At 45.8% G+C, this 26,343-nt stretch overlaps 1 protein-coding gene across 1 annotated transcript in view; it reads left to right on the top strand.

Annotated features, from left to right (window-relative positions):
* The window catches only part of SLC1A1 (solute carrier family 1 member 1), an 82,749-nt gene that overhangs the window by 36,773 nt on the left and 19,633 nt on the right, over positions 1-26,343 (top strand). Inside the window, exons 2-4 of the mRNA XM_026519264.4 lie at positions 187-327; positions 24,167-24,259; positions 25,873-25,987. Of these exons, the coding sequence (XP_026375049.2) occupies positions 187-327; positions 24,167-24,259; positions 25,873-25,987 (349 nt within the window). The remainder of the gene's footprint in view (positions 1-186; positions 328-24,166; positions 24,260-25,872; positions 25,988-26,343) is intronic.

Here is a 26,343-nt window from a genome sequence, read left to right as displayed (position 1 = left end):
GTGTACTTTGTGTTCATTAAAATGTGATTTGTTTTTTAAGTCTAAAATTTACAGAATTGTGGAAGACCATCTAAACTGTTTTTCTTGCCAATAAAATGTGGGGGTGGGGGTTGGGGGGATATTTTCCATAGAAGTATATACAGAAGAACTCAGTGCTGGTTTTCTTCTTTCCAATCTTTTTCTTAGGGATCACCATAGGAGTCTTGGTTCGAGAATACAGCACACTCTCTAGTCTGGAGAAATTCTACTTTGCTTTTCCTGGGGAAATCCTAATGAGGATGCTGAAACTCGTCATTTTGCCATTGATTATATCCAGCATGATTACAGGTACGTTGAGAAAACTGGTGGTTCTCTGTGATTATTTAAGGAGCTGTCTGTTAAGTTGTTCTTTTCTAATTATGGAAAAAATGGAAATGCATTTGATGCATCACACACGCACACACACACTCCTTACTTGGAAAGTGTACATTTGCTTGAGTGGAAATATTTCATTATTCACAAAGCGGCATGGCTCTGCCTAGAGCCCTGTCCACCACCGCTCGAATCTTCATTTGGCCAGCCATGTGATGTCTTGGGTGGAAGATGCCATTTTCAAACATATTATAAATAAAACTCTATCCAGGGCACAGGACTTTAAAAAAAAAAAAAAAAAAACCCGCCCACATATTTGGTCACTGAAATGTCAGCCAGTGTCCCCGGGCAAAATGTGGGTGTCAGTTTTGATGTTGTTTTGAGTAGTTCACTCATCTGTTTCCCAACTGCCGCCATGCTGGCCCCCCTGCCCCCCGCCCCCGGGTCTATGCGGCTGCCCTCCCGGGTCTCTCTGCCTTTCTCACCCCGCTTCCAGGCCTCCGCATATGTGCCCTGAAAACCCACAGCCACACGCCGTGGGAGACGTTTAAGGATCGGTTTGCACCGTATTTTAAAAGCCTAGTATTTTATTTTATTTTATTTTTTTTTTTTTAAGATTTTATTTATTTATTCGACAGAGATAGAGACAGCCAGCGAGAGAGGGAACACAAGCAGGGGGAGTGGGAGAGGAAGAAGCAGGCTCATAGCGGAGGAGCCTGATGCGGGGCTCGATCCCATAACGCCGGGATCACGCCCTGAGCCAAAGGCAGACGCTTAACCGCTGTACCACCCAGGCGCCCCAAAAGCCTAGTATTTTAAAATCTGAACTTGTGACACAGTTGGATTTGGAAATGCTGTTACCCTTCTTGGTCACTCTGTTGCAGGGTCCGTTGAAAGAGCACGCTCCCCTCTGGGGTTAGAGATTCATTTGGCTTACAAAAATGTCATTTGGGTGTAGTAAGCTTCTCAGTGTATTCCGAAGTTCCTTGTACTCATCTTAATTCCGGCATTCAGTAAAATGTAGTCTGACGATCGCTAATGTTGTCAGCTTGAGAAATCAAGGTGTTCCGTAATCATGCAATTAGGATTCTCGACGTGTCCTCTTCCAGAATGTTTTTCCCCCCGCTGCCACTAGGAAGACCTGCGGCTGATCTATGGGGGAGGGAGGGTGGGGGTCAGGATCTCCCCAGCTGCGTTGCTTGAAGACCTATAGATTTGGCTCTTAAACTTCCCAAGTGCCTAACTGCAGTCAGGCTAGAATTCTCCAAGGGCCTTGTCCTTAAATGGTCTTGGCGCTCTTGGCTTATTACAAGCCTAAAAAGAGCGTTTAATTATTTTTGTGTCTGTATTTAATTATGTTTTGAAATGCCTGATTTCTTTTAGGCCCTGCCACCTGGGGGCCACATCAGCAGGCCAGTGGTTTATACCGCCTATGATTTGTTTATCTGTTCAACTTTAAATTATCGTAAGCACTTAAAATTCGGAAGGTTCCGTGTGAGCACCCATGTGTCTGGGTTCCTCTGAAAAGAATTAAGATCAGGAGACACTGGACCCATGTTTCCCCACAGACCAACAGCTGAGAGACAGCTAGTCTGTTTAGCCGACGCGGAGACATTTGAGGATACCACTGCCCCTGCCTCTCTGTGTCGTGATACCTCGTCCACTCGTTTACATTACCTGCTGGCCCCGTAGGTGCTGCTTTTATAACCCCTGAGAATTTTCTCCACATCAAGATTCTAAATCTTTTCTTAGGCTCTTTTGAGAACATGGTGAAAGCCTTGGACTCTCTCCCCAGAAAAATGTTCACAGTTGTACATACAATACTGCGTTTTGCATGCTGTTGTACAAGGTACATAAACCGCTTGGTGATCAATAGCATTAAAACTTGGGTCTGTGGAGGGGGGCGCCTCGCTTGAGCGTCCACCTCTTGATTTTGGCTCAGGCTCTGATCTCAGGGTCGTGGGACTGAGCCCCACATGGGGTTTGGCGCTGCTGAGTATGGCTCCTGCTTGGGGTTCTCTCTCTGCCCCTCCCCTGCTCGCTCACACTCTAAGGTAGCTAGCTAGAGAGATAGATAAAATAAAGAAAACAGCTCGGGTCTATGAAGGAATGTATGGAAAGTGGATCCGAATTAGGCAGCAAATGCACAACTCATGCATTGAGCCGGGTTTTAGAAAAAAGGTAAAAATACATGTATGAATATGCTCGTATAATAGCAGATGTTGAAATATGTACCATTCTTGGCAGTGAATAACTAGTGGTATTTTTGCAGTCTGGCTGTTTCGTGTGCTCGCTCAGCCTTGCAGATAATCTAGGAGAATAATGTGCAGCCCTCAGCACTCTGCTCGCATAGCCCAGCTGCTTTCTAGAGCCGTAGCACAGGCCTGGACATTTCCACATTTCTCCTTTAGCGAACCCCCAGCAGTGAAACGGGAGTAAGAGAGAGACCAGAACCGCTTACCCAAAGGGACATGAATAAAGCAGTCTGGGAACAGTGATGCCGTGTTCGTGATTTAAATTGTCAGATTAAAGGAGGAAACATAATATTACTAGTGTTGGCAAGAGTGTGGGAAAACAGGCTCATTCATACATTTTTGATTATTGTATTAACTGGAACAAACTTTTGGGGAGCGCAGCTTGGAACATGTCCTGATCTCTCTCCACTTTGCAGTTCTACTTCTCAGAATTTCTCGTAAATAATGAGATCTGTTCAAAGATTTAGGTACAAGAATGTTCGTGGTAGCATTTTTTTTTATAATGGTGGTGAATTCTAAGCAATCTAAATGTAAGTTATACCCCCAAGTTATGATTCTCTGCAACTGTTAAAAACCTTGTTTTGGAAACATTTAATGGCATGTAGATATGTTCCTCACAGGGTATAAAATAGGAAGATAAAACAAATTACACAACAGGATGTTGTGTACAATCTGAAATTTATTAAAATTTATGTGCATTTGTAAACGTCAGGACGAAAACCAAACAGTTAATGATGGTTAGAGCAGGGTAGTAAGAAAACATGACTCATTGTGCCTTCTTTATATTTTCAAGGCAAACACATGTTTGTTATTTTTGTTTGTTTGGTTTTGTATTTTTTTTCTCTCTTCCTCGCACCCCTTCTCCCCCCCTCTCTTTCTTTCTTTTTTAAGGAAAAAAAGGGGGGGGCCTGGGTGGCTCTGTCGGTTAAGCATCTGCCTTCTGCTCAGGTCAAGATCTCGGGTCCTGGGATCGAGTCTTGCATTGGGCTCCCTGCTCAGCAGGGAGTCTGCTTCTCCTCTCCCTCTGCCCCTCCCCCTGCTCATGTTCTCTCTTTTCTCTCTCACTCACTCCCTCTCTCTCTCAAATAAAAAAAAAGGAAGAAAGAAAAAAGAGAGAGTGGGATGGATTCTGCTCTGTGCTCCTCTCTCTCAGCCTCTTGCAGGTTCCCCGCTCCCTTCCTCCCCAGCTGTGCTCTCAGCCCTTCAGCTCTGCACTACCTTTTCCCTGGTGCTCAGTCTGTCCACCCCAAACCCTACAGGGGCTTTGAGCCCCACCCCCTCCCAGCACGGAGCCAGCAGGGGAGAGCACAGGACAGCTGTGGAAATACACAAGAGCCGTTTTCACATTCCAGACGCCTTTATAAATCCAGCAGATCGATACCTTATTTTACACACTTATTAGGACAAAGGAAGATGGATGTTGGAAGCTGGGGAGAGTGAAATGAATGCCCTCAGGATGCACAAATTAGAGGTAGAAATAAAAATTGAGGCCTATGACTAGTAGCCTGTGCTTCTGCATAAAGGAAACTCTTGATGAATTAACAAGTAGGAAAAAAAAAACCCTCTGCCATCAAAGACTCTGCTGACATAAAAATACTTTAAAGCTATTTTTTTTTAAAGCTATTTTTTTTAAACAGAAGGTGCCTTCTTCGTGTGACGAGGAGGGTAAGATGTCACATTAATCAGGGAAATTTGAATATAGGCTGGCTGTTAGATGGTATCAAGAAATTGTTGATGATTTTCTTAGTGGGGATAATGGCATTTAGTTATGTAAGAAGATGTCCTTTTAATGCGTATGGAAGTATGTAGGGATAAGATGACAGAATGTCTAGAATTTAGCTAAAACAGAAAAAAAAAAGAATGCACAGTAGACAAAATCTCAAAGCATTTTCAGAGACAGGCAGTGTAGGCAAAAACAGAATCCTTCCCATAATTTACATCCTGAGGGACACACTCATGATGAGCAGACTATCTGTTTGGGCCTTTAGGTTTAGGTTAAGTTTAGGTTTCTAAGCTGTATTTGTACCAGACCACCAGGGAAATAGCAGGGGAAATGGCTTATGCACATGCCTAAGAAGTGTGGCTCTGGAAAGTCCTGGTCCAGGTCTCACCAGCCAGTGAGTTTAAATTCAGAGCACGTTTTCTTTAATACACCAATGACAATGACTCGAGCCTCCTAGGACCAGCATAGGAAAGGGAACGGCCCCTCAACGGCCTCTCCCAGAGGTTCCCTGAACATCTTTCCAAGATGGCGCCCTAACTGTGCTCAGGAAGAGCTCCCCGTCTCTTCCATCCATCCTGTTTGCCCCCACCACCTGGGCCGGAGGTGTTCTGCTGGTCATAGCTGCACACCTCCTCCAGTGTCTCCTGTGCCTGCTGCCTCCCCTCTGACCTGAGGAGCTCCCCCTTTGCTCCTCTATCCTAAGATAGAAATGAGAACATAATTCTTGACAGCATAGCCAAGTCCAGGCTCTTCCTTGGGACAAAGCTTTATGACAGATTGGGGAGTGAAAGTAGGGAAAACACCAACAGTGACATCCAGCTGCTCCCCAATGGGGATTTTCTGAGAGTCCTGGGGGGTCTTGAGAGGGCTGCCCCTTTGCTTAGCTGCCAGCCTATTCCTTCCTCCACATGACGATGTTCCAGGCATTGCCACACCCCCAACCCCACACCTGACACTAGGAAAAGTTTCACCATCACACAGGTCCTCCTGTCCTGGTCCAGGGGCGACCTCTTCCTGGGATGACCACCATCAAGGAATATCCTCTTTGGAGGAAACCCTCCTCACAGCTGCAAAGGGACGGTTTGCCTTGGGGACCCCATCAGGAGACTCACACTAGAATGGGTACTGTTAGTACCTGACAAGTTGGGGCATAGCCACCCAACTTGCAGGACTTGGGAGTCTGTCCAGGTTGGGCTATGATGAGTCCGTGCCGGCTCCTGGGAGCAAGACACTTATTCCGACCCATTCCTGTGGCACTTCACTCTGGATTTCCTACACATGTCGACCCCTCAGAAAACCACACTGGTGTGCAGCTCAGTACATTCCAAATTCACATCGAGCCAAGGAAACTCCCTCCCTTCCCTCCACGCCAAGCCCCTGAGTCCCTGGGTCCTAGTACTGATTTCACCTCCTGAACAAATCACGTACCAAACATAAGACTTTGATAGAAAACACTTGCATTCTGTTCCTTGATGACCTTCCTGTTTTGACAAGAGCACTGGTTAAGTATTAGATATACATTCGTGGGGAGTTTCTTCAAAGATAAATATAAGACTCCATACTTCAGTGATTTAAAAAAAAAATCTTGTTTCAAACTTTAAATGGTTGTCACTTCAGCCTCTGTCTACATCAGGATTTCCAAATTTCGGGGGCTTGATCTCAACTCTAAGGCCAAAGGTTTTCCACTAGTTTTTAACCAAGAAAACAAATCAAGTCTTACAGAGGCTCAGATAGAAACAATATTTATTAAACAACAGCCAGACGTAGAATACGTACATAAGTTGGTTTTCTAGCAAGCAGGGGTCTGCAGACTTTCTTTGTAAAGGACCAGATAGCGAATGTTTGAGGCTTTTCAAGCCAAGTGGTCTCTGTCCAGCTTCCCAACTGGCTGTCACAGGAAAGCAGCCATAAGCAATATGTAAGTGGTGGGCATAGGTGTGTGCCAATAAAGCATTTATTTGCAATAACAGGAGGCCAGCCAGCAGCTGGTCAAGAGGAAGGACAAGACTAGATTCGAACCAAGATAAGGGTAGTTGAGGTGGAATCCTGTGGCCAACACAGCAACTACTACTCCTATCAAGCAATGAAGTGTAAATGCCCCAAAAAGGCACCAGGAATGGAGAAGTCAGTCCAGGTTTTTGGAGACCCCTGCTTGTTCAGTTCAGGCCTTGCAGGTGATGACACACTTGGATCGTAGGGGCGGGGGAAGGCTTTTTTTTAAGTTGGGTGTTCATTTACTCATAAGCAGCTGTGTACCTGGGTACTATCTGCAAAGAACTGTGCCGTGCGCCCCCCCTTGAAACAGGGTTCGGTGGAATTCAACATTTGTTAACCCCCACTGTGTGAAAACAGATGAAGAGAAAACCACCTGTGAGAGGTTGAGGTGCCTGCCACTCACCCGAGTCGGGTCCACGAGGCCCCTCGTGGGCAAGAAGGTAGAAGGGTGGAAGACACACGTATCACTTGGTTGTACGTCTTGCCGTTAGGGAGCTAAGAGTGTTTGATGTCAGCTTCAGCGGGTGGGGGAGTGGGGCAGAGTATGCGTGCTTTTCTGGAAACATTGGTGATTTTTTGGAGTTGCATCTCTAGAAAATTGCCATTTCCAGGTGGCCTGTAAACTTAAAACTCCATGCTGGGGAAGGCAAGGTTATAGCCTAAAACCATACAGAGCAAGAAGGAACTTGCCTCATTTGCAACATCTGTAACCACTGGGCTCTGCCTGAAGTGCTCTTTTTAACTTTCCCAAGCCTCATTGGGGAACCGAGAAAATAAGATGAACTAAGCAGCGTTGCACACATGAATTAAACATTTTCCTAAGATCATCAGGAAATTCCTGTTGAGTTAGAAGACAGCTCTTGAAGCCAGAGGACTTATTATATTAATTTGATGTCTACGATGCCTTTTCTGCAAAGAGGGAAAGGGCACCTAATGTATAAAGAGTGGAGCTCCCACAACGAACGTGCCACTTGCCACAGTAATCAAATGAAAAGTGGCAAGAGATAAATATGCCCTGCTTCAGTCTCGTTCTGAGATAGTGAAGCCCCGAGAATCAACCATGAATGAGCTTTAACTTCTGCCCATACTGTGACTGCACTGGCTCCCAGCTCTGTTTGACTGTAAGTTAACCTGATTTTGTTTCTTTTAAAAAATGAGTGAAAAACCTTGCAGGGACTCTAAGAAACCTCCTATGTGTTGAATGCATGGACCTGGGATACCATTCATTCATTCATTCATTCACTCATCCATTCATTCATTCATTCACTCACTCATGCATTCACTCGTTCATTCATTCACTCGTTCATTCATTCATTCCATCTTCAATGTCCCAGGCTCTGTGCTAGGCACACATGACATAAAGATAAGTCCTGTTCCAGCAATAAAGTAGTGGTGTGATTAGTGCTTAATGGGAATGAGGACTGTGGAGGGGACGCTGGGGTGGAGTTTTCAAGAAAAGATCAGAATTAGATGAAGGGGGCAGGGACTCCAGGCAGAAGATAACAGCAGATGGCACGGCACCTCTCGAGGAGGCCAGTGAGACTTCAAGCAGAACGCTGGAGACACGGGGAAGAGGAGTGGGGATGGAAGGGTGCGCATGTGCCTTCTTCAAGGGTCTGTGGTCTGTCTAGGCATGGGGAAGCAAGTGACAGTGGTGACCCCCACCTGTGCCATTCTCTGCAAAGCAGCACCGTGAACAAGGTGCAGGTGGGGAAGTATTGTTTCGTTTTGTTTTGTTTTATTAACTTTTTATTTTAATTCAATTAATTAACATATAAAGTATTACTGGTTTCAGAGGTAGAGGTGATTCATCAGTCTTATATAACATCCAGTGCTCATTCCATCACGTGCCCTCCTTGATGCCCGTCACCCAGTTACCCCATCCCCACACACACCTCCCCTTCAGCAACCCTCAGTTTAATTCCTATGATTAAGAGTCTCTTCTGGCTTAGTTAGAATGGCAAAAATAGACAAGGCAAGAAACAACAATTGTTGGAGAGGATGTGGAGAAAGGGGATCCCGGTAGAGGAGTTAAGATGGCGGAGGAGTAGGGGACCCCTTTTTCAGCCGGTCCCCTGAGTCGAGCTGGATAGGTACCAGACCAGCCTAAATAACCACGGAATCAGCCTGAGACGCAGGATGATGCATCTGGATCTCTACAAATGAACATCTCCAGCGCTGAGTATTGAGGTACGAAGAGGGGAGCTGTAAACCGTGCACGGATATCGGAAGATAAACGGAAGGGGGAGGGAGCCGCCGCGTTTGGGCTCCGGGAAGCGGCAGCCACCTGCACGGGGGAGCGGGCGGACTCACAGAGGGCACCCGCGAGAGAGCGGACTGAGACCGGTGAGCCGTGAACGCGCGCGCCACCAGGCATCTCCCGGAACACCGGAATCCCGGTGTGCTCACGGGATCCAGACTGAGACCGGGAACTCCTGGAGCGCGCACGGGGCGGCTGGCGGCTGGCGGGCCACCTGCACGGGGGAGCGGGCGGACTCGCGGTCGGCACCCGCAAAACAGCAGACTGAGACCCTGAACCGGGTGTGCGCGCCACCAGGCTTCTCACGAAACTCCGGAATCAAGGTGTGCTCACCGGGCATAGACTGAGACCGGGAGACCCGGGAGCGCGCGGGGCGGCCGGTGGCTGGCGGCATTAGAAACACAAAGGACAGAGACGCGCCGGCCCTGGAAGTGAGGGCAGGGACACCGGGTTGGTGCGCACATCCCGGGACGCTGCAGGGTTGAGCAGCACCAACAGTAACAGAGTTAAAGTGGCCAGAACATCAGTGGAGAACGGGCCGCAATCCCTCTGTTCTGCGACAATGCAGCCTCTGCTGCTCTGACCCTCAGAAGAGGCATAGCCGGCCGCCAGGGAAAGCCGCCAGAGAACAAAAGCCTGGAAATACCGGCTCAGAGAGTGCCCATCCCCATCCTCCCTCGCAGGGGACGCGAAGACTCTAACCAAACAGGGTTGCCTGAGTATAGGCGCGGCAGGCCCCTGCCCCAGAACACAGAAGGCAGGCTGAAAAATCAAGAAGCCCACAACCGGAGGCGCCTGGGTGGCGCCGTCATTGAGCGCCTGTCTTCGGCTTAGGGCGTGATCCCAGCGTTCCGGAAAGGAGTCCCTCATCGGGCTCCTCCGCTGGGAGCCTGCTTCTTCCTCTCTCACTCCCCTGCTTCTGTTTCGTTCTTGCTGACTGTCTGTCTCCCTCTCTCAGATAAGTAAATAAATAAAATCTTTAAAGAAGAAGCCCACATCTCTAAGATCCCTATAAAACAAGGGGCACGGCCTGGGACCCAGTCAATAATTTTGGGCTCTGGAAACCCCGCAACCTCTCTTCATCAGAATGACAAGAAGGAGAAGCCCCCCCCAGCAAAGAAAAGACAGTGAGTCAGGGGCCTCTGCCACAGAAGTAACGGATATGGATGTAACCAAATTATCAGAAATGGAATTCAGAGTAACAATGGTCAAGATAATGAGTAGACTTGAAAAAAGTATTCAGGAAAATATTACTGAGAATATACAATCCCTAAGGGCGGAAATAAGAGCGAATTTGACAGAAATTAAAAATTCTATGAGCCAAATGCAGGCAAAACTAGAGGCTCTGACGGCCAGGGTCACAGAAGCGGAGGAAAGGGTTAGTGAATTGGAGGATGGGTTAATAGAGGAAAAAATAAAAATAGAAGATGGTCTTAAAAAAATCCACGCCCACGAATGTTGGCTACGGGAGATTACTGACTCAACGAAACGATCCAATGTTAGAATCATCGGCATCCCCGAGGGGGTGGAGAAAAACAGAGGTCTAGAAGAGATATTTGAACAAATTGTAGCTGAAAACTTCCCTAATCTAGCAAGGGAAACAAAAATTCGTGTCCAAGAAGCAGAGAGGACCCCTCCCAAGCTCAACCATGACAGACCTACACCACGTCACGTCATAGTGCAATTCGCAAATATGAGATCCAAGGATACAGTATTGAAAGCGGCCAGGGCAAAGAAATTTCTCACGTACCAAGGCAAAGGCATCAGAATTACATCAGACCTGTCTACACAGACCTGGAATGAGAGAAAGGGTTGGGGGAGCATTTTTAAAGCTCTTTCAGAGAAAAACATGCAGCCAAGGATCCTTTATCCAGCAAGGCTGTCATTCAGAATTGATGGAGAAATAAAGACATTTCAGAATCGACAGTCACTAGCCAATTTTCGTAACCACGAAACCAGCCCTACAGGAGGTATTACGGGGGGTTCTATAAAAGTAAAAAGGCCCCAAGAGTGATACAAAACAGAAAGTCACAGCCAATACAAACAAAGACTTTACTGACAACATGGCAGAATTAAAAGCATATCTCTCAGTACTCAGCCTGAACATTAATGGTTTAAATTCTTGCTTTAAACGCCACAGGGTTGCAGATTGGATAAAAAGAAATGACCCATCCATTTGCTGTCTACAAGAGACTCATTTCGAACCCAAAGATGCATTCAGACTGAGAGTAAGGGGATGGAGTACCATCCTTCATGTAAATGGACCTCAAAAGAAAGCTGGGGTAGCAATTCTCATATCAGATAAATTGGATTTTAAACTACAGACTATTGTTAGAGATGCAGAAGGGCACAATATTATTCTTAAAGGAAGTATTCAACAAGTGGATATGACAATTATAAATATATATGCCCCCAACAGGGGAGCAGCAAGATACACAAGCCAACTCTTAACCAGAATAAAGAGACATATAAATAAAATACATTAATAGTAGGGGACCTCAACACTCCACTATCAGAAATAGACAGAACACCATGGCAAAAACTAAGCAAAGAATCAAAGGCTTTGAATGCCATACTCGACGAGTTGGACCTCTTAGATATATATAGAACACTACACCCCAGAACCAAAGAATACTCATTCTATTCTAATGCCCATGGAACATTTTCAAGAATAGACCATGTTCTGGGACACAAAACAGGTCTCAGCCGATACCAAAAGATTGAAATTATCCCCTGCATATTCTCAGACCACAACGCTCTGAAATTGGAACTCAACCACAAGGAAAAATTTGGAAGAAACTCAAACACTTGGAGACTAAGAACCATCCTGCTCAGGAATGACTCGATAAACCAGGAAATCAAAAATCAAATTAAACGGGGCGCCTGGGTGGCGCAGTCGTTAAAGCGTCTGCCTTCGGCTCAGGGCGTGATCCCGGCGTACCGGGATCGAGTCCCACATCGGGCTCCTCTGCTGTGAGCCTGCTTCTTCCTCTCCCACTCCCCCTGCTTGTGTTCCCTCTCTCGCTGGCTGTCTCTCTGTCACATAAATAAATAAAATCTTTAAAAAAAAAAAATCAAATTAAACAAATTATGGAGACCAATGAGAATGAAAATACAACAGTCCAAAACCTATGGGATACTGCAAAGGCAGTCCTAAGGGGGAAATACATAGCCATCCAAGCCTCACTCAAAAGAATAGAAAAATCTAAAATGCAGTTTTTATATTCTCACCTCAAGAAGCTGGAACAGCAACAGAGGGACAGGCCTAATCCACGCACAAGGAAGCAGTTGACCAAAATTAGAGCTGAAATCAATCAAGCAGAAACCAGAAGTACAGTAGAGCAGATCAACAGGACTAGAAGCTGGTTCTTGGAGAGAATCAATAAAATTGACAGACCACTGGCAAGACTTATCCAAAAGAAAAGAGAAAGGACCCAGATTATTAAAATTATGAATGAAAAAGGAGAGGTCACGACGAACACCATTGAAATTGGAAGGATTATTAGAAATTTTTATCAACAGCTATATGCCAATAAACTAAGCAATCTGGAAGAGATGGAATCCTTCGTGGAAACCTATAAACTACCAAGATTGAAAAAGGAAGAAATTGATTTCTTAAACAGGCCAATTAATTATGAAGAAATTGAGTCAGTGATAAACAACCTTCCAAATAACAAAACTCCAGGCCCGGACGGTTTTCCTGGGGAATTCTACCAAACATTCAAAGAAGAAATAATACCTATTCTCCTAAAGCTATTTCAAAAAATAGAAACAGAAGGAAAGCTACCAAACTCATTCTATGAGGCCAATATTACCTTGATCCCCAAACCAGGCAAAGACCCCCTCAAAAAGGAGAATTACAGACCGATTTCCCTAATGAATATGGACGCCAAAATCCTCAACAAGATACTTGCTAATAGAATCCAACAGTTCATTAAAAGGATTATCCACCACGATCAAGTGGGATTCATACCTGGGATGCAAGCGTGGTTCAATATTCGCAAATCAATCAGCGTGATACATCATATCAACAAGAAAAGACTCAAGAACCATATGATCCTCTCAATCGATGCCGAAAAAGCATTTGACAAAATACAGCATCCTTTCCTGATTAAAACCCTTCAGAGTGTAGGAATAGAAGGTACATTTCTCAATCTCATAAAAGCCATCTATGAAAAGCCTACTGCAAATATTATTCTCAATGGGGAAAAGCTGGAAGCCTTTCCCTTAAGATCAGGAACACGACAAGGATGCCCACTCTCGCCACTATTATTCAACATAGTACTAGAAGTCCTTGCAACAGCAATCAGACAACAAAAAGGGATCAAAGGTATTCAAATCAGCAAAGAAGAAGTCAAAATGTCTCTCTTCGCAGACGACATGATACTCTATATGGAAAACCCAAAAGAAGCCACTCCCAAACTATTAGAAGTTATAGAGCAATTCAGTAACGTGGCGGGATACAAAATCAATGCTCAGAAATCAGTTGCATTTCTGTACACGAATAACGAGAACGAAGAAAGAGAAATCAGGGAATCCATCCCATTTACAATAGCACCAAAAACCATACGTTACCTTGGAATTAACTTAACCAGAGACGTAAAGGACCTTTATTCTAGAAACTATAAATCACTCTTAAAAGACATTGAGGAAGACATAAAAAGATGGAAAGATATTCCATGCTCATGGATCGGAAGAATTAACATAGTTAAAATGTCCATGCTACCCAGAGCAATCTACACTTTCAATGCTATCCCGATCAAAATACCGAGAACGTTTTTCAAAGAACTGGAACAAATAGTCCTTAAATTTGTATGGAACCAGAAAAGACCCCGAATCTCCAAGGAACTGTTGAAAAGGAAAAACAAAGCTGGGGGCATCACAATGCCGGATTTCGAGCTGTACTACAAAGCTGTGATCACAAAGACAGCATGGTACTGGCACAAAAACAGACACATAGACCAATGGAACAGAATAGAGAGCCCAGAAATGGACCCTCAGCTCTTTGGGCAACTAATATTTGATAAAGCAGGAAAAAACATCCGGTGGGAAAAAGACAGTCTCTTCAATAAATGGTGCTGGGAAAATTGGACAGCTACATGCAAAAGAATGAAACTTGACCACTATCTCACACCATACACAAAAATAAACTCCAAATGGATGAAAGACCTCGATGTGAGACAGGAATCCATCAAAATTCTAGAGGAGAACATAGGCAGCAACCTCTACGACATCAGCCAAAGCAACCTTTTTCATGACACATCCCCAAAGGCAAGAGAAACAAAAGATAAAATGAATTTATGGGACTTCATCAAGATTAAAAGTTTCTGCACATCCAAGGAAACAGTCAGAAAAACTAAGAGGCAGCCCACGGAATGGGAGAATATATTTGCAAATGACACTACAGATAAAGGACTGGTATCCAAGATCTACAAAGAACTTCTCAAACTCAATACACGAGAAACAAATAAACAAATCAAAAAATGGGCAGAAGATATGAACAGACACTTTTCCAATGAAGACATACAAATGGCTAACAGACACATGAAAAAATGTTCAAAATCATTAGCCATCAAGGAAATTCAAATCAAAACCACACTGAGATACCACCTTACGCCAGTTAGAATGGCAAAAATAGACAAGGCAAGAAACAACAATTGTTGGAGAGGATGTGGAGAAAGGGGATCCCTCCTACATTGTTGGTGGGAATGCAAGTTGGTACAGCCACTCTGGAAAACCGTGTGGAGGTCCCTTAAAAAGTTAAAAATTGAGCTACCCTATGATCCAGCCATTGCACTACTGGGTGTTTACCCCAAAGATACAGACGTAGTGAAGAGAAGGGCCATATGCACCCCAATGTTCATAGCAGCAATGTCCACAATAGCTAAATCGTGGAAGGAGCCGAGATGCCCTGCAACAGATGACTGGATTAAGAAGTTGTGGTCCATATATACAATGGAATATTACTCAGCAATCAGAAAGAATGAGTTCTCAACATTTGCTACAACATGGATGGCACTGGAGGAGATAATGCTAAGTGAAATAAGTCAAGCAGAGAAAGACAACTATCATATGATTTCTCTCATCTATGGAACATAAGAACTAGAATGATCAGTAGGGGAAGAAAGGGATAAAGAAAGGGGGGGTAATCAGAAGGGGGAATGAAACATGAGAGACTATGGACTATGAGAAACAAACTGAGGGCTACAGAGGGGAGGGGGGTGGGGGAATGGGATAGACCAGTGATGGGTAGTAAGGAGGGCACATATTGCATGGTGCACTGGGTGTTATACACAACTAATGAATCATCGACCCTTACATCGGAAACCGGGGATGTACTGTATGGTGACTAACATAATATAATAAAAAATCATTATTAATAAAAAAAAAAAAAAGAAAGGGGATCCCTCCTACATTGTTGGTGGGAATGCAAGTTGGTACAGCCACTCTGGAAAACAGTGTGGAGGTCCCTTAAAAAGTTAAAAATTGAGCTACCCTATGATCCAGCCATTGCACTACTGGGTGTTTACCCCAAAGATACAGACGTAGTGAAGAGAAGGGCCATATGCACCCCAATGTTCACAGCAGCATTGTCCACAATAGCTAAATCGTGGAAGGAGCCGAGATGCCCTTCAACAGATGACTGGATTAAGAAGCTGTGGTCCATATATACAATGGAATATTACTCAGCTATCAGAAAGAACGAGTTCTCAACATTTGCTGCAACATGGACGGCACTGGAGGAGATAATGCTAAGTGAAATAAGTCAAGCAGAGAAAGACAACTATCATATGATTTCTCTCATCTATGGAACATAAGAACTAGGAAGATTGGTAGGGGAAGAAAGGGATAAAGAAAGGGGGGGTAATCAGAAGGGGGAATGAAACATGAGAGACTATGGACTATGAGAAACAAACTGAGGGCCTCAGAGGGGAGGGGGGTGGGGGAATGGGATAGACCGGTGATGGGTAGTAAGGAGGGCACGTATTGCATGGTGCACTGGGTGTTATACACAACTAATGAATCATCGAGCTTTACATCGGAAACCGGGGATGTACTGTATGGTGACTAACATAATATAATAAAAAAATCATTAAAAAAAAAAAAAGAGTCTCTTCTGGCTTATCTCCCTCTCTGGTTTCGTCTTGTCTTATTTTTTCTTTTCTTCCCCTATGATCCTCTGTTTTCTTTCTTAAATTCCACATATCAGTGAGCTCATAGGTGGGGAAGTATTGTTAAAAAAAAAAACTCAGTGAAGCTTGTTAAAGGTGATAAGGCAGACTTTATGCCAGACCATATGATAGGTGTGGGGACCACTGCAGTGGGATTTCCCAGGGCGGGGGGAGGGAATGGGGCTCAACTCTGAATACAGCATCAGCAAGTGAGAATTAATAGCCAAGGAGCAGGAGGAGGGGAATCAGTGGATGGAAAATCACTAAGAGGAACCATCAGGGGAAAGGAGGATTCTGGCTAAACCAACCTAGTAGGATTCTTGCTGAAGGCAGGCCAGGGTGGCCAGACATCACCTGGGGGGCGGTGGAGGATGGAGAGCCTGATTAGGTATGCAGAGCGCTCAGATACTGGGTTCTGGTTAAACCAACTTAGCAGAGTTCTTACAAAAACTAGATTTTGCAGGAAAATAGAGGGGTTTAGGAGAAGGTTCAGGAGCCTGACAAAGTGTGATCAAACAAAAACCTTGGTCGGTATCAATCACAGAGGGACAGGAGAGTGCGGTGGTAAAGTGTGCAGACCGAGGAGCCCGACCTCCCAGCTTTGAATCCCGGCTCTGCCATTTGCTAGCTGTGAAACCTTGACAAGCACGTAACATGTCCTCAACCGTGAAATAGGAAAACAGTAGTTCTGTACCGTGGAATGCCTGATACTGTCAGAAGTTTCTAGAAAGTCCCTGCATTGGCATCAGAAGCTACAGGGCCAATATTAGAATTGAGCCATACAGATACAAGAACATGCATTCATTCTGGAAAGGAAAACGTTATGAAAAGATTGACTCTTTGTAAGACACTAAATTGTGAAGTTCACCAGCATACAAGTGGCTTCTACCCAGAATCCTGAGCTACTGATTTTATAGGATAAGGAGAAGCAAAAAGAGAGCTCAATAATAATTAGGTTGTGACGGGGGAACAAAACCAGAGACGTTTCACTGAGCTGTTAGCTGTCCTGATGTCAAAGCATTCGTATGGACTTTGAAGAGAATGGCTGATTTCCTCAGATCTCTAAGATGTGTTTAATGCTCTTACTGAACCATAAGCCTCCTGTAAAAGCTCATGGGGCTTCTGAAAAGTTGGTCCCAACTACAGATACCACCAAGTTCCACGGTTTTTATTTTAAAAAAAAAAGTTGAAAACAGCTCCCTGAATGGCTGATGACCAGGAGACCGGCCCGCTGCTTCTTGACATGTGTTTTGAGCACTAAATATAAAGCCTGCAAAGTGACCTTTAGTTGGTTCTGCCCAAGGACCAGTTTATTTTGTTAACTTCACAGAATAGTCTAAGGTAGTAGTAAAACCTATTTTCAGCGAGTTCTTTGTATTGATGCTTCTAAGAAAAGTAGATGTCATGGGCAAGACGTGCACAGAAATATATTTTGCATGCTCCTGGCTGCCTCCTCTCCTCCCCTGTCGCATCCCAGGGGTATTAATCAGGCAGCAGAGAAGTCCCTGTGTCCTGGAATAGCAAGGTGAGCTCCTAGCCAGCTGTTTTCCCTGCGGAATGGCTTTATTCATTTAATCCAACATTTAATCGAGCAACCCAGGGAGTAGTAAGCTGGCTGGGACCCTATGTCCATCTTCAGAGATGAGGACAGTTCCAAGAACTGTTCAGGATCACACAGATCATAAGAGCAGCACCCGGGACTGGTGCAGAGTCTTGAGTTCCGTTCTGGAACATTCTGCTGCCCGGGGACCAGAGACTGAGGGAGGAGGCAGGCGAGCATACATAACAAGGTGACTCATTCAACCACCCCATGTGAATTGAGCTCCTCCTATGTGCTGGGCGCTAGGTATGCACTGATGAACACACAGACCTCTGGGTCTCCTGCCCTCCATGCTGCTGCCTACCGTCTAGTGCAGAAGACAGATGATAAATGCTGAGCCCCTTGATACAACTTGGAAACGTGGTATGAGCAGGGTACCAGGTGAGGAAAAACAGAAGCCTGGTTTAGCCTGGTGACTCAGGGAAGAGCCCCAGGAAAAGAGCTGAAAGTAGACAAGCGAAGAGTAGGGGGAAGCCAGTTGGGCAGAGAAAGGAGTCCCTGCAAAGTGGGAGGGAGCTGGGTCTGCTCCGGGCAAGGGCTGAGAGACGACCAAGTGGGAAGGTGGCGCAGGCTGGGCTGGGGGGGCAGGCAGGCCCCCTCCCGTGGGGTCTGTGCAGCCAGGGTGAGGATTCTCTAGTTTATCGTCCGTGCCATTGGCGGTCATACCAGAGTGTGAGACGGCCTGACAGATGTTGTTAAAGGATCTCTTTGGTGCTGGTGTGATGAAGGAATACAGAAGAATTCTGGAGAAAGAGTGAGGGAATGAATGAGCCAATGCTTGCTGAGAGCCTTCCATTTGAGCATTTCGTTCGGTAATGAGGCTGTTTACCGGTACAATTAAGTACTAGGCACTGTGCTCGGTGTGTCACAGATACTGTTTCTAACCTTCGCAGCAGCTGTGCAAGATGAGGTCACTCACTTTACTCCTCACGATTACCCTACAGGAGGCAGAGGCATTGAAAACTTGCATTTTTATCGATGGGGAAACTGAGTCTGGGAGGCGAAGGCTGGGATTTGAGTCCATGCTTGTTTTTCTCCATGATGGTGATAGAGCGACCGGAGTCCTCTGGATAGGAGGGTTTTAACTCCTTGCAACAATGAGCTTCTTGGGTCTTGTGTCCATTTCCAATTGTGAAGCACCATCAAATGCCAGACCAAAAACAACAACAACAACAACAACAACCTTCCAGTAATGGAGTTAATTTTGACACGTTAATGACAAGGTGGAGAGAGACCGTCATGAAAACTTTGTTCTCCAGTGGGTGGTAGCTTAATCAGAGAGCTCCCGGGGGAGTCTTTTGCCCTCGGGTGTTTATTTTTAAAACATGCTATTGTTTAGCAACTGCTTCCTTTGTAGTGTTTTTATAAAAAGTTCTAATAGATTATCACTGCTCTGGCTGGGAGCCAGCACCCCCAGCTCATCAGAGCTTTGTCCCAAGGTAGAAAAGCAAGTGTGCTGTCTTAAAATAAAGAGCTAGCAGGTGCCCCTGACTTCCAAGGACAACCTTGGACGGCATCTCTAGGCCACAGCCCAGCCTCAAAACTGACCCTGCTTTTAAAGGATAATCAGGGGCTCACTGGAAACTGGACTTGTTAAGGAAATGAAAATTCAGTGACACTCGTTGAAGGTGGTAAGGCAGACTTTATTCCGGTCCATCACGATAGATGTGGGGACCACCGCGCTTGGTACACCTGGATTTTGCAGGAAGTAGACAGATGGGCCTAGGAGAAGGTTCAGGAGCCTGTGGTCAAGCAAAGAGTCTTTATAAGAATCCTGCTCATCTTTTTCTGTGCAGTTCAGATGCTGTCTGCCACATCACCTCAGCCTGGCGACGCCTCTGGCTCCTCCAAAAACCCACCGGACCCCCCCCCACCACCACCGTGCCAGGGCTTTGCGAAGCAGCCAGTTTTTTAGATGGATGGGAGAGAGCCAGTTTGTTTTTTTTTTTTTATTTCCAGTCTGTCACAGATCGGTAGTCTTTGTAAACTAGAATAAAAATGAATTACGAGGTAAAGATATATATTTTAAAAAAGACATAAAAGATGCTAGCCCTACTTTTTGTAATTATATAGAACAGACATAAAATCACTGTCCAATTGCTATAAACAGTTTTAAACCCTGACCTCTGGTTTCTTTGCAAACCTGTCACCCCTGCCATGTAACGTGTTAGTGTGCAGTCTCCTCTCACCTGTCCGTTCCCAGAGGGCAGGTGGCCGCTCCCAGAGGAAATGGGTTCTGGGAATGGACTGCAGAGAGGGGTGACCAGGCTTTCCCAGGTGTGAGGTATGGCCTGAAATCCAGGATAAAGCACAGTGATGTCCCACCTGTTTGGGATGAAGGTGAGCGTGCTGTTTGACCTTCCCCCCAGTAAGTGACGGGGCCATATTCTTAACCAGTGTGTCGTGTTGGCTCTATCCACGTGCTACCAAATTCTAGACCAGCCCTGCCTCATGGGACTTCCGGTGGGGGTGGACACGTGTCTCTATTTGTGCTGTCTGGTGTCGTAGCCGCGAGCTACATGTGGCTAGGTGTGACTGAGGAAGTGCAGGAGGGGAGCTTTCTCCAGAGTCCAACATCTGGATTAAGGAACCATTCCCGTGACATCCACTGAGCCAGAGTGCGCGTTCTCAACAGGACCGATATCACCCCCAAGGCAGCAAAGGCAGGTTCTTTGGGGTAAGGTGCAGAAACGTACTCTTTTTATGGAAAAAGCCCATGTATATGTCTAGTACATTCACAGATGTACAGTTTTCTGTAGTATTAAGACTTCATGGGAAAAAGTGTCTAAAAGGGTGGGGGAGGGGCGGGGAGAGCACACGATGGGAAAAAAGGTGCATAGAGAAACATGAAGCTCCTGAATCTGTTCTCACAAGAAGGTCTATCGTGTGTAAAGAGCGTTTTTGTTGGTCACCCTGGGAACTGAATGACACTGCCTTGTACAAGCAGTTTCTCAGAAAACTACCCGCCGAGTTCCAAAGTGCTGATACATGAGTGCATCTTTGACATGGGCTCACGTTGTAAGGAAGGGACTACCTGGAAAAAAAAAAAATGCAGCTTTTTCTGTCATGGGGAAAGCATCAAGTACAAAATTCTTAAAGCACCTTATTAATGCACTGGGGACGCAGAGAAGAATAAGCCTCGGGCCTTGTGGTCAGTGCAGTGATGGACATGTATCCCTGGAGAAGATGGTCCATCATCGTGTCCCCCGGCCCCGTGCTGGCAAGGGGAAGAGGTTGTACTGGGTTTCATAACAGAGTTAAACGTGAGTTTGTTCGTTGCAATGTTACTGAGCACCCACTAAATGCTGGACACTCTAGGGGTTGTGCTGTCCAGCATGGCAGCCATTATCCACGTGTGAGAATCATGACAATTAAGCAAGATGAAAATTCCCAGTCACACTAGCCACATTTCAAGTGCTCATTAGCTACCCGTAGCTCGTGGCTACGACGTCAGACAGTACAAATAGAGAGCATTTCCACCATCCCAGAAGTTCTATGGGTCAGCTCTGGTTTAGAGTTTGGTAGCACATGGGTAGAGCCAGGGGGACATAGTGGCTAAGAATTTGGCCTTTGGGGTTGAATCTGAGTTTGGGATTTAGGGGTGAACCCTAAATATTGAGCTTAAAAGAAGTTGACGCACTTAACCTGCAGTCATCGCCCACTACACGGTGTGTATGTCCTCGTCATTTTTATTGTAGTTATCATCAGCATCCTTGCCTTGATTGGCAGGTGGGGTGTGTAGGGCATCCAGACAGGTGTTTTATCTTCAAATGAAGTTCCGTCGTGTTCCTGTTACTTATGGAGGTTTTCAAAGATGAGGCTGTTTTCCTGCATGTGTTCCCAGTCTCTGCAGTGGTCACCACCTCCGTCCTCAGCACCGCGTTATAAATCCAAAAGCCTGGACTTGGGGGCCAGCTCTGCCGCCGATCGGTGGTGACTGGAGAGGTAGAAGGGTAACTCTAGAGGTAAAATGTGGAGAAGGAGATGGTTGGTTCGAATACATTTCTGATCTATCCAGAAGAACTGGAGGACTGAAGTAGATTTGAGGAATGGGAAATAAAGCCTTTCCCGAAAGTAACTACAAGACCGTTGCTGCACTCCAGCAGAGAGGAGCTGGCTGTCTGCTTTGGGGGATGTATTTGCTTAAGATATTTCCACCAAGAATCTCATTATTATGAAGTCTTTTATTGCCAGCTGGGTCCTGGAATAGAAGCAGAGGCACCAACCCATGGCCAGATCATTAAGACAAATTAAGACATATTAACATATGCTGGAAACAATTACATACATAGATTTAATTTGTTTCCCTGCTGGAGGAAAACCCCGAGAGGGCAAAAACACATACCCGAGAACAGCTCTGCAGCTACCCTGTGAGCCTGTCACTTGTCAGCCCCTTAGGGGGCTGGAAGCCGCTGAAATTAGACATCTACCCAAGGACAGTACATCTACCCAAGGAAAATACATCCTCTCTTGGACCAGGATTACGTGTGCTGATGTAGGTTACCTGGACTTTGTTGAATCGGTGATTTTCTTTTTTTTTTTGAATCAGCCATTATTGATATAGATAATTATTTTGATTGTTTATGAACTCTAAAATAGGATATTAGAGCACATTTTATATTCATATCATATACCTAGCAAACTTATATATTTGCATTATTGTTTGCTCTTTTTTTTTTTAAAGACTTTATTTATCTGAGGGAGAGAGAGCAAGTGAGAGAGAGCCCAAGCAGAGGGAGCAACAGAGGGAGAAGGAGAAGCAGGCTCCCCCCTTGACCAGGGAGCCTGACTCGGGGCTTAATCTCAAGACCTGGAGATCATAACCTGAGCTGAAGGCAGACGCTTAACCGACTGAGCCACCCAGCTGCCCGTTTGCCCTTTTTTTAAGAGACCAAAGCTAAACAGGAGATAGTTCATTCATTTCTGAGTTGGGACCTCTTGATTTTTTTTGTTGTTGCTGTTGTTTCTTGCACAGTTGTTAATTGTCTCACCACGAGAAGACAGTCTTCTCACCACCCGAAGTGCATTTTTCCCAGAGAAAGACAATGGACTCTATCATCCGGGTTATTCTGGGACGTGTCTGTTGCAATATGCCCCCCATACGGGGATGGCACAGTCTCGCCCCAAGCCTTGGCAGACGGGCCCTTACAGCATCCTGGGGTGGTCGCTAAAGAGGCCAGAATCCTTCCTCTCAGAATGTTAGCTCCCAGCTGGGAGGAATGGCACTTTTACAGTGAGCAATGATTTCTTCTGTCTCATGATGATGATTGCGTCCTTACACATTTGTCCCATACATCGACTATGTACCATTATATGTGAGAAGCGTAATCCCCCGGGTCACTTTTAAAAAAACAGACCTTTCATAGTGTCAGGAGGGAATATACAAGCTACCTGTTCTTGCCGGTCGCCTACAGGTTGATGGCCTTTCCTCGGGGTTGCCCTGCACCTCAGGCTTTGCTCACGGTTACGGGACAACTCACGCAGGCTGGAAATTCAATCAGGGATTTTCTGTGATGCCACTTTGAGTCAACGTGTAGTGCTCATTTTGGAAATCGGGCCGGGGAGGGTCTGAACCTTCAAATGACAGCATGCTGAAAGGTGCCCGTCTTCCAGCATGGACACTGTCCAGTTAGCTGCACCACTGGACTCGCCGTAGAGAAGTATCTTTACCGGAGGGCAAGGGTTTCTAGCAAGAAGGGATGTGTGCCTCCCACGTCTACAACTCTTCTCAGCATTCTGGACAACCCTTCCAGTTCCAGGCGACGTTCGGTCATTTTATAGGCCACCAAAGACCAGCGGAGCCTACAGCTAGCAGTGTGGCCAGAAGTCTCTTAAATTGGAAATTCACAAATTAGAAATCTCTGTTTATATCCTACCTCTCAAAAATGGTTATTGTAAGTTGTCTCACAGAGCCATACATGATAAGGTTGTTGACGTAGAAGCGATTTGAAAATCATGAAAAGAAGAAAATGTGCCAGCCAGGATAAATAATGAAATTGCTGTGATTTATTATTGAAGTTGGCTCTGAGACTCTCCAAAGCTCCAGCAATAAGTGGATGATTAAATGCATTATGGCACGGTCACATGACAAGATTATGTAGCTATTAAAATTACCCCGGGGGGGATTCATAACAAAAAAATTCTTATAATACAGTATGAATAAGAGAGGATTAAAAACTATAGAATTAGCTCCGCTAGGTTTACAAAAAAATTTCAAGAAAAAGTATTGACAGAAAATTCACCAGAATGCCAACTACAGCTGATGAGATGGAGTGATTTTTATTTTCCTTCCAGGTTATTATAATGAACATATATTCCCTTCATAATCACACACGAAAGTTATCTTTTTGGTTGACTCTGAGCTTCCCGACAGAAAAAGGGTAGAAGGGGAAACCATTGTGAGTTTTACAATGTTCATTATGTGAGGAAAGAACGGTCTCCATGCTCCAACATCAACCGTTTCTGGATCCTGAATTCCAGAAGGGGTTTATCCTGAAGGCTGTGGGGTGATGGGACATACACATCTCGGTGAAGTTCTTAGAGCAGATGCGAGGGGAGCTGCTCCTGTCTCGTGACCGGGGGCCGCAGGCTGAGGCAGCAGGGTGAGCAGGGCAGGGAGCAGTTTTGAAGAGCTTCCTCTACCCGTCTTATCCAGACGAAATGTGTGAGGTAGGCCTAGCGGGTGCGGAGGACAGCTCTCGGCGCTTTGTTTCACACCTTGAGGACTGAATGGCCTCCCGTGCTGGAAATGGCTTTTTTTAAAAAACGAATGTAACTTGACTTCTCCCCTCTCCCCCGTCACCCCTGCAGGTGTAGCTGCGCTGGATTCCAGTGTATCCGGGAAAATCGGTCTGCGTGCCGTCGTGTATTATTTCTGTACTACTGTCATTGCTGTAATTCTAGGTAAAATCTATTTCTGATTCCTTATTCCGCTGTATAATGGTGACTTTTCCTTTAAAAGTAGTTGGGCTTTTTTTAATGCACTTTTTTTTTTTTAATTCAAAAAGTAGTTTTGTCAAAGCACCGTGAAGCCTTTGGGCTTAAAGCCTCGCCGGCACCTTTTCTATGAAGAAAATACAAAATTGACTGGAGTTCAGCCATGATGCTGCTTATTCAAGTTCCTAGTAAGGGACAGAAAGAGGGTGACAGTCCTGTGCCTTACCAGGTTCACTGGGTAGAAGGAGGTGAAGCCAAGAGCTTATATAATCCGTAAACTGAGTAATTAGTCTATAATAGCAGAGGTGAGTCTAATTGTGAAATATTTCCACAACGATGGCATTTCAGTGCATTTCAGATTTCACGTGGTGCTGAGAGCTCACAGCGTCTTGCCAGGTATAAATTCCACTTGACAAAGGGAGAAGGTTCTAATAAGGGAGGAGAAGGTTCTAATAAGGGAATATCACTGCTCTCGTACCATTGGCATTCTATTGTGAAGAAAGTGTGGTCCGTCCTTTGTGACCTGACGTTTTAAGAACGATGCCCCGGGTGGGAAGAGAGGCCGGGATGTAGTCAGATGTTGCAGCCAGCGTGACCCTGCTGCTCTGCGTTAACGGATTGTGAGGATGTGGTGGGAGCCATATGAGGCCGGGCACCTGGGAGGGCCTGAACCCCGCCTTCAACCAAAGCCACCTCTCCTCATGAGGTTCCTGAGGGAGACATGAAGGGAAAAGCCGGTGTATGTCTCTCTAGCAACCCTGAGAGGGAAGAGGGAACCACACCCACCATGGTCCTTGCCTCGCTCACTGACTCCTCTCACTGGCAAAACTGACCTGCTCAGCATCCTGACGTCCTGCACCCCCCCTGGATTGGCGTTCCCCCTCCAGTCAGGCAGTCTCTGATGCCTTGATCTGTTCTCCAGCCTCCCGCCTCTGCTTGGACATCTCAGAGGACAGGAACCCATTACCTCTGGGGCCAAAATGGCGCACTCAGATACCCCCCATTTAGACAGTTCCTTACGGCAAGAGCTCTCTTTCCCTGTAACGTGTATTTGTCCTCATTCCATCCCCTCCAAGTCACAGGGAATACTCTTTTCCTAAACCTGGCCCTTTTTGGATTAGACGACAGCTTTCCAGATACTTGAAGGCTTGGGGTTTGGAAGGAAGAGGAGGCTTGTTCTGTAGGAGCCTCAGGAAAATAACCAGTGTCTGTGGGTAGAAGTTACATAAAGACATTGAACGGGTGCCCCAAGCTGGAAAAGGAATCACCCTCACCCCAACCCCTGCCTAGGCTGACCTCATAAGCTAAAGAAAAGAAAATAGAAAATTCTCATCATCGGGTGTTTCCAGAAGCAATTCTGGAATGCCTCTTCATTAAAAAAAAAAAAAAAAAAAAAGGCGGGGGGGATGTTCCTTCTGGGAAAAGGTCCCAGCTGAGGCACAGCACCTTGGCTGGACCTCGGAGTCCTCGTTCCAGTATTGCCTGGTACCACCATGCCTACTGGTTCTAAGAAGGATGCATGGGGGGGGCAGCTGTTCTAGAAGGTTCTAAATGCTCTGCGGTACTCTCCTTGGCCACAGGCATCATACTGGTGGTGAGCATCAAGCCTGGCGTATCCCAGAAAGTGGATGAGATTGACAGGACAGGGAGCAGCCCTGAAGTCAGTACAGTGGACGCCATGTTAGATCTGATCAGGTGGGTGTGTTGCCAGCAAGGGCAGCTCTGTGGGCATGCTGCCTGTGATGCTGGGGTCACACAGGACCCATGCTTGCTCTGAGGCTCTGCTCTCGCTGTTTTGAAATTTCTGATAGCTTTTGAATCATTGTGTGTGTTCAGTGAGCCCTGCACCCTGAAATTACATAGCCAGGCCTGCTTGCCAGACTGTGTGGTTCCAAGAGGGGATGGGAGGAACAGGCTCCTCTGTCCGGATTTAGGATGGACAGAGATGCAGAAAGCATATACTTGATGCATTAAGATGCTGGACTGGGTTAGGGGGGTCAGTTCTGAAGCACACTTGAAGAAATACACTTTGTACAAGAGGAACCCTTTTA

Source organism: Ursus arctos, unplaced genomic scaffold (assembly GCF_023065955.2).
Source record: "Ursus arctos isolate Adak ecotype North America unplaced genomic scaffold, UrsArc2.0 scaffold_33, whole genome shotgun sequence".
NCBI classification, from domain to species: Eukaryota; Metazoa; Chordata; class Mammalia; order Carnivora; family Ursidae; genus Ursus; species Ursus arctos.
The sequence above is the reverse complement of the archived record's forward strand: the minus strand, read 5'-3'. Positions and strand labels throughout refer to the sequence as shown.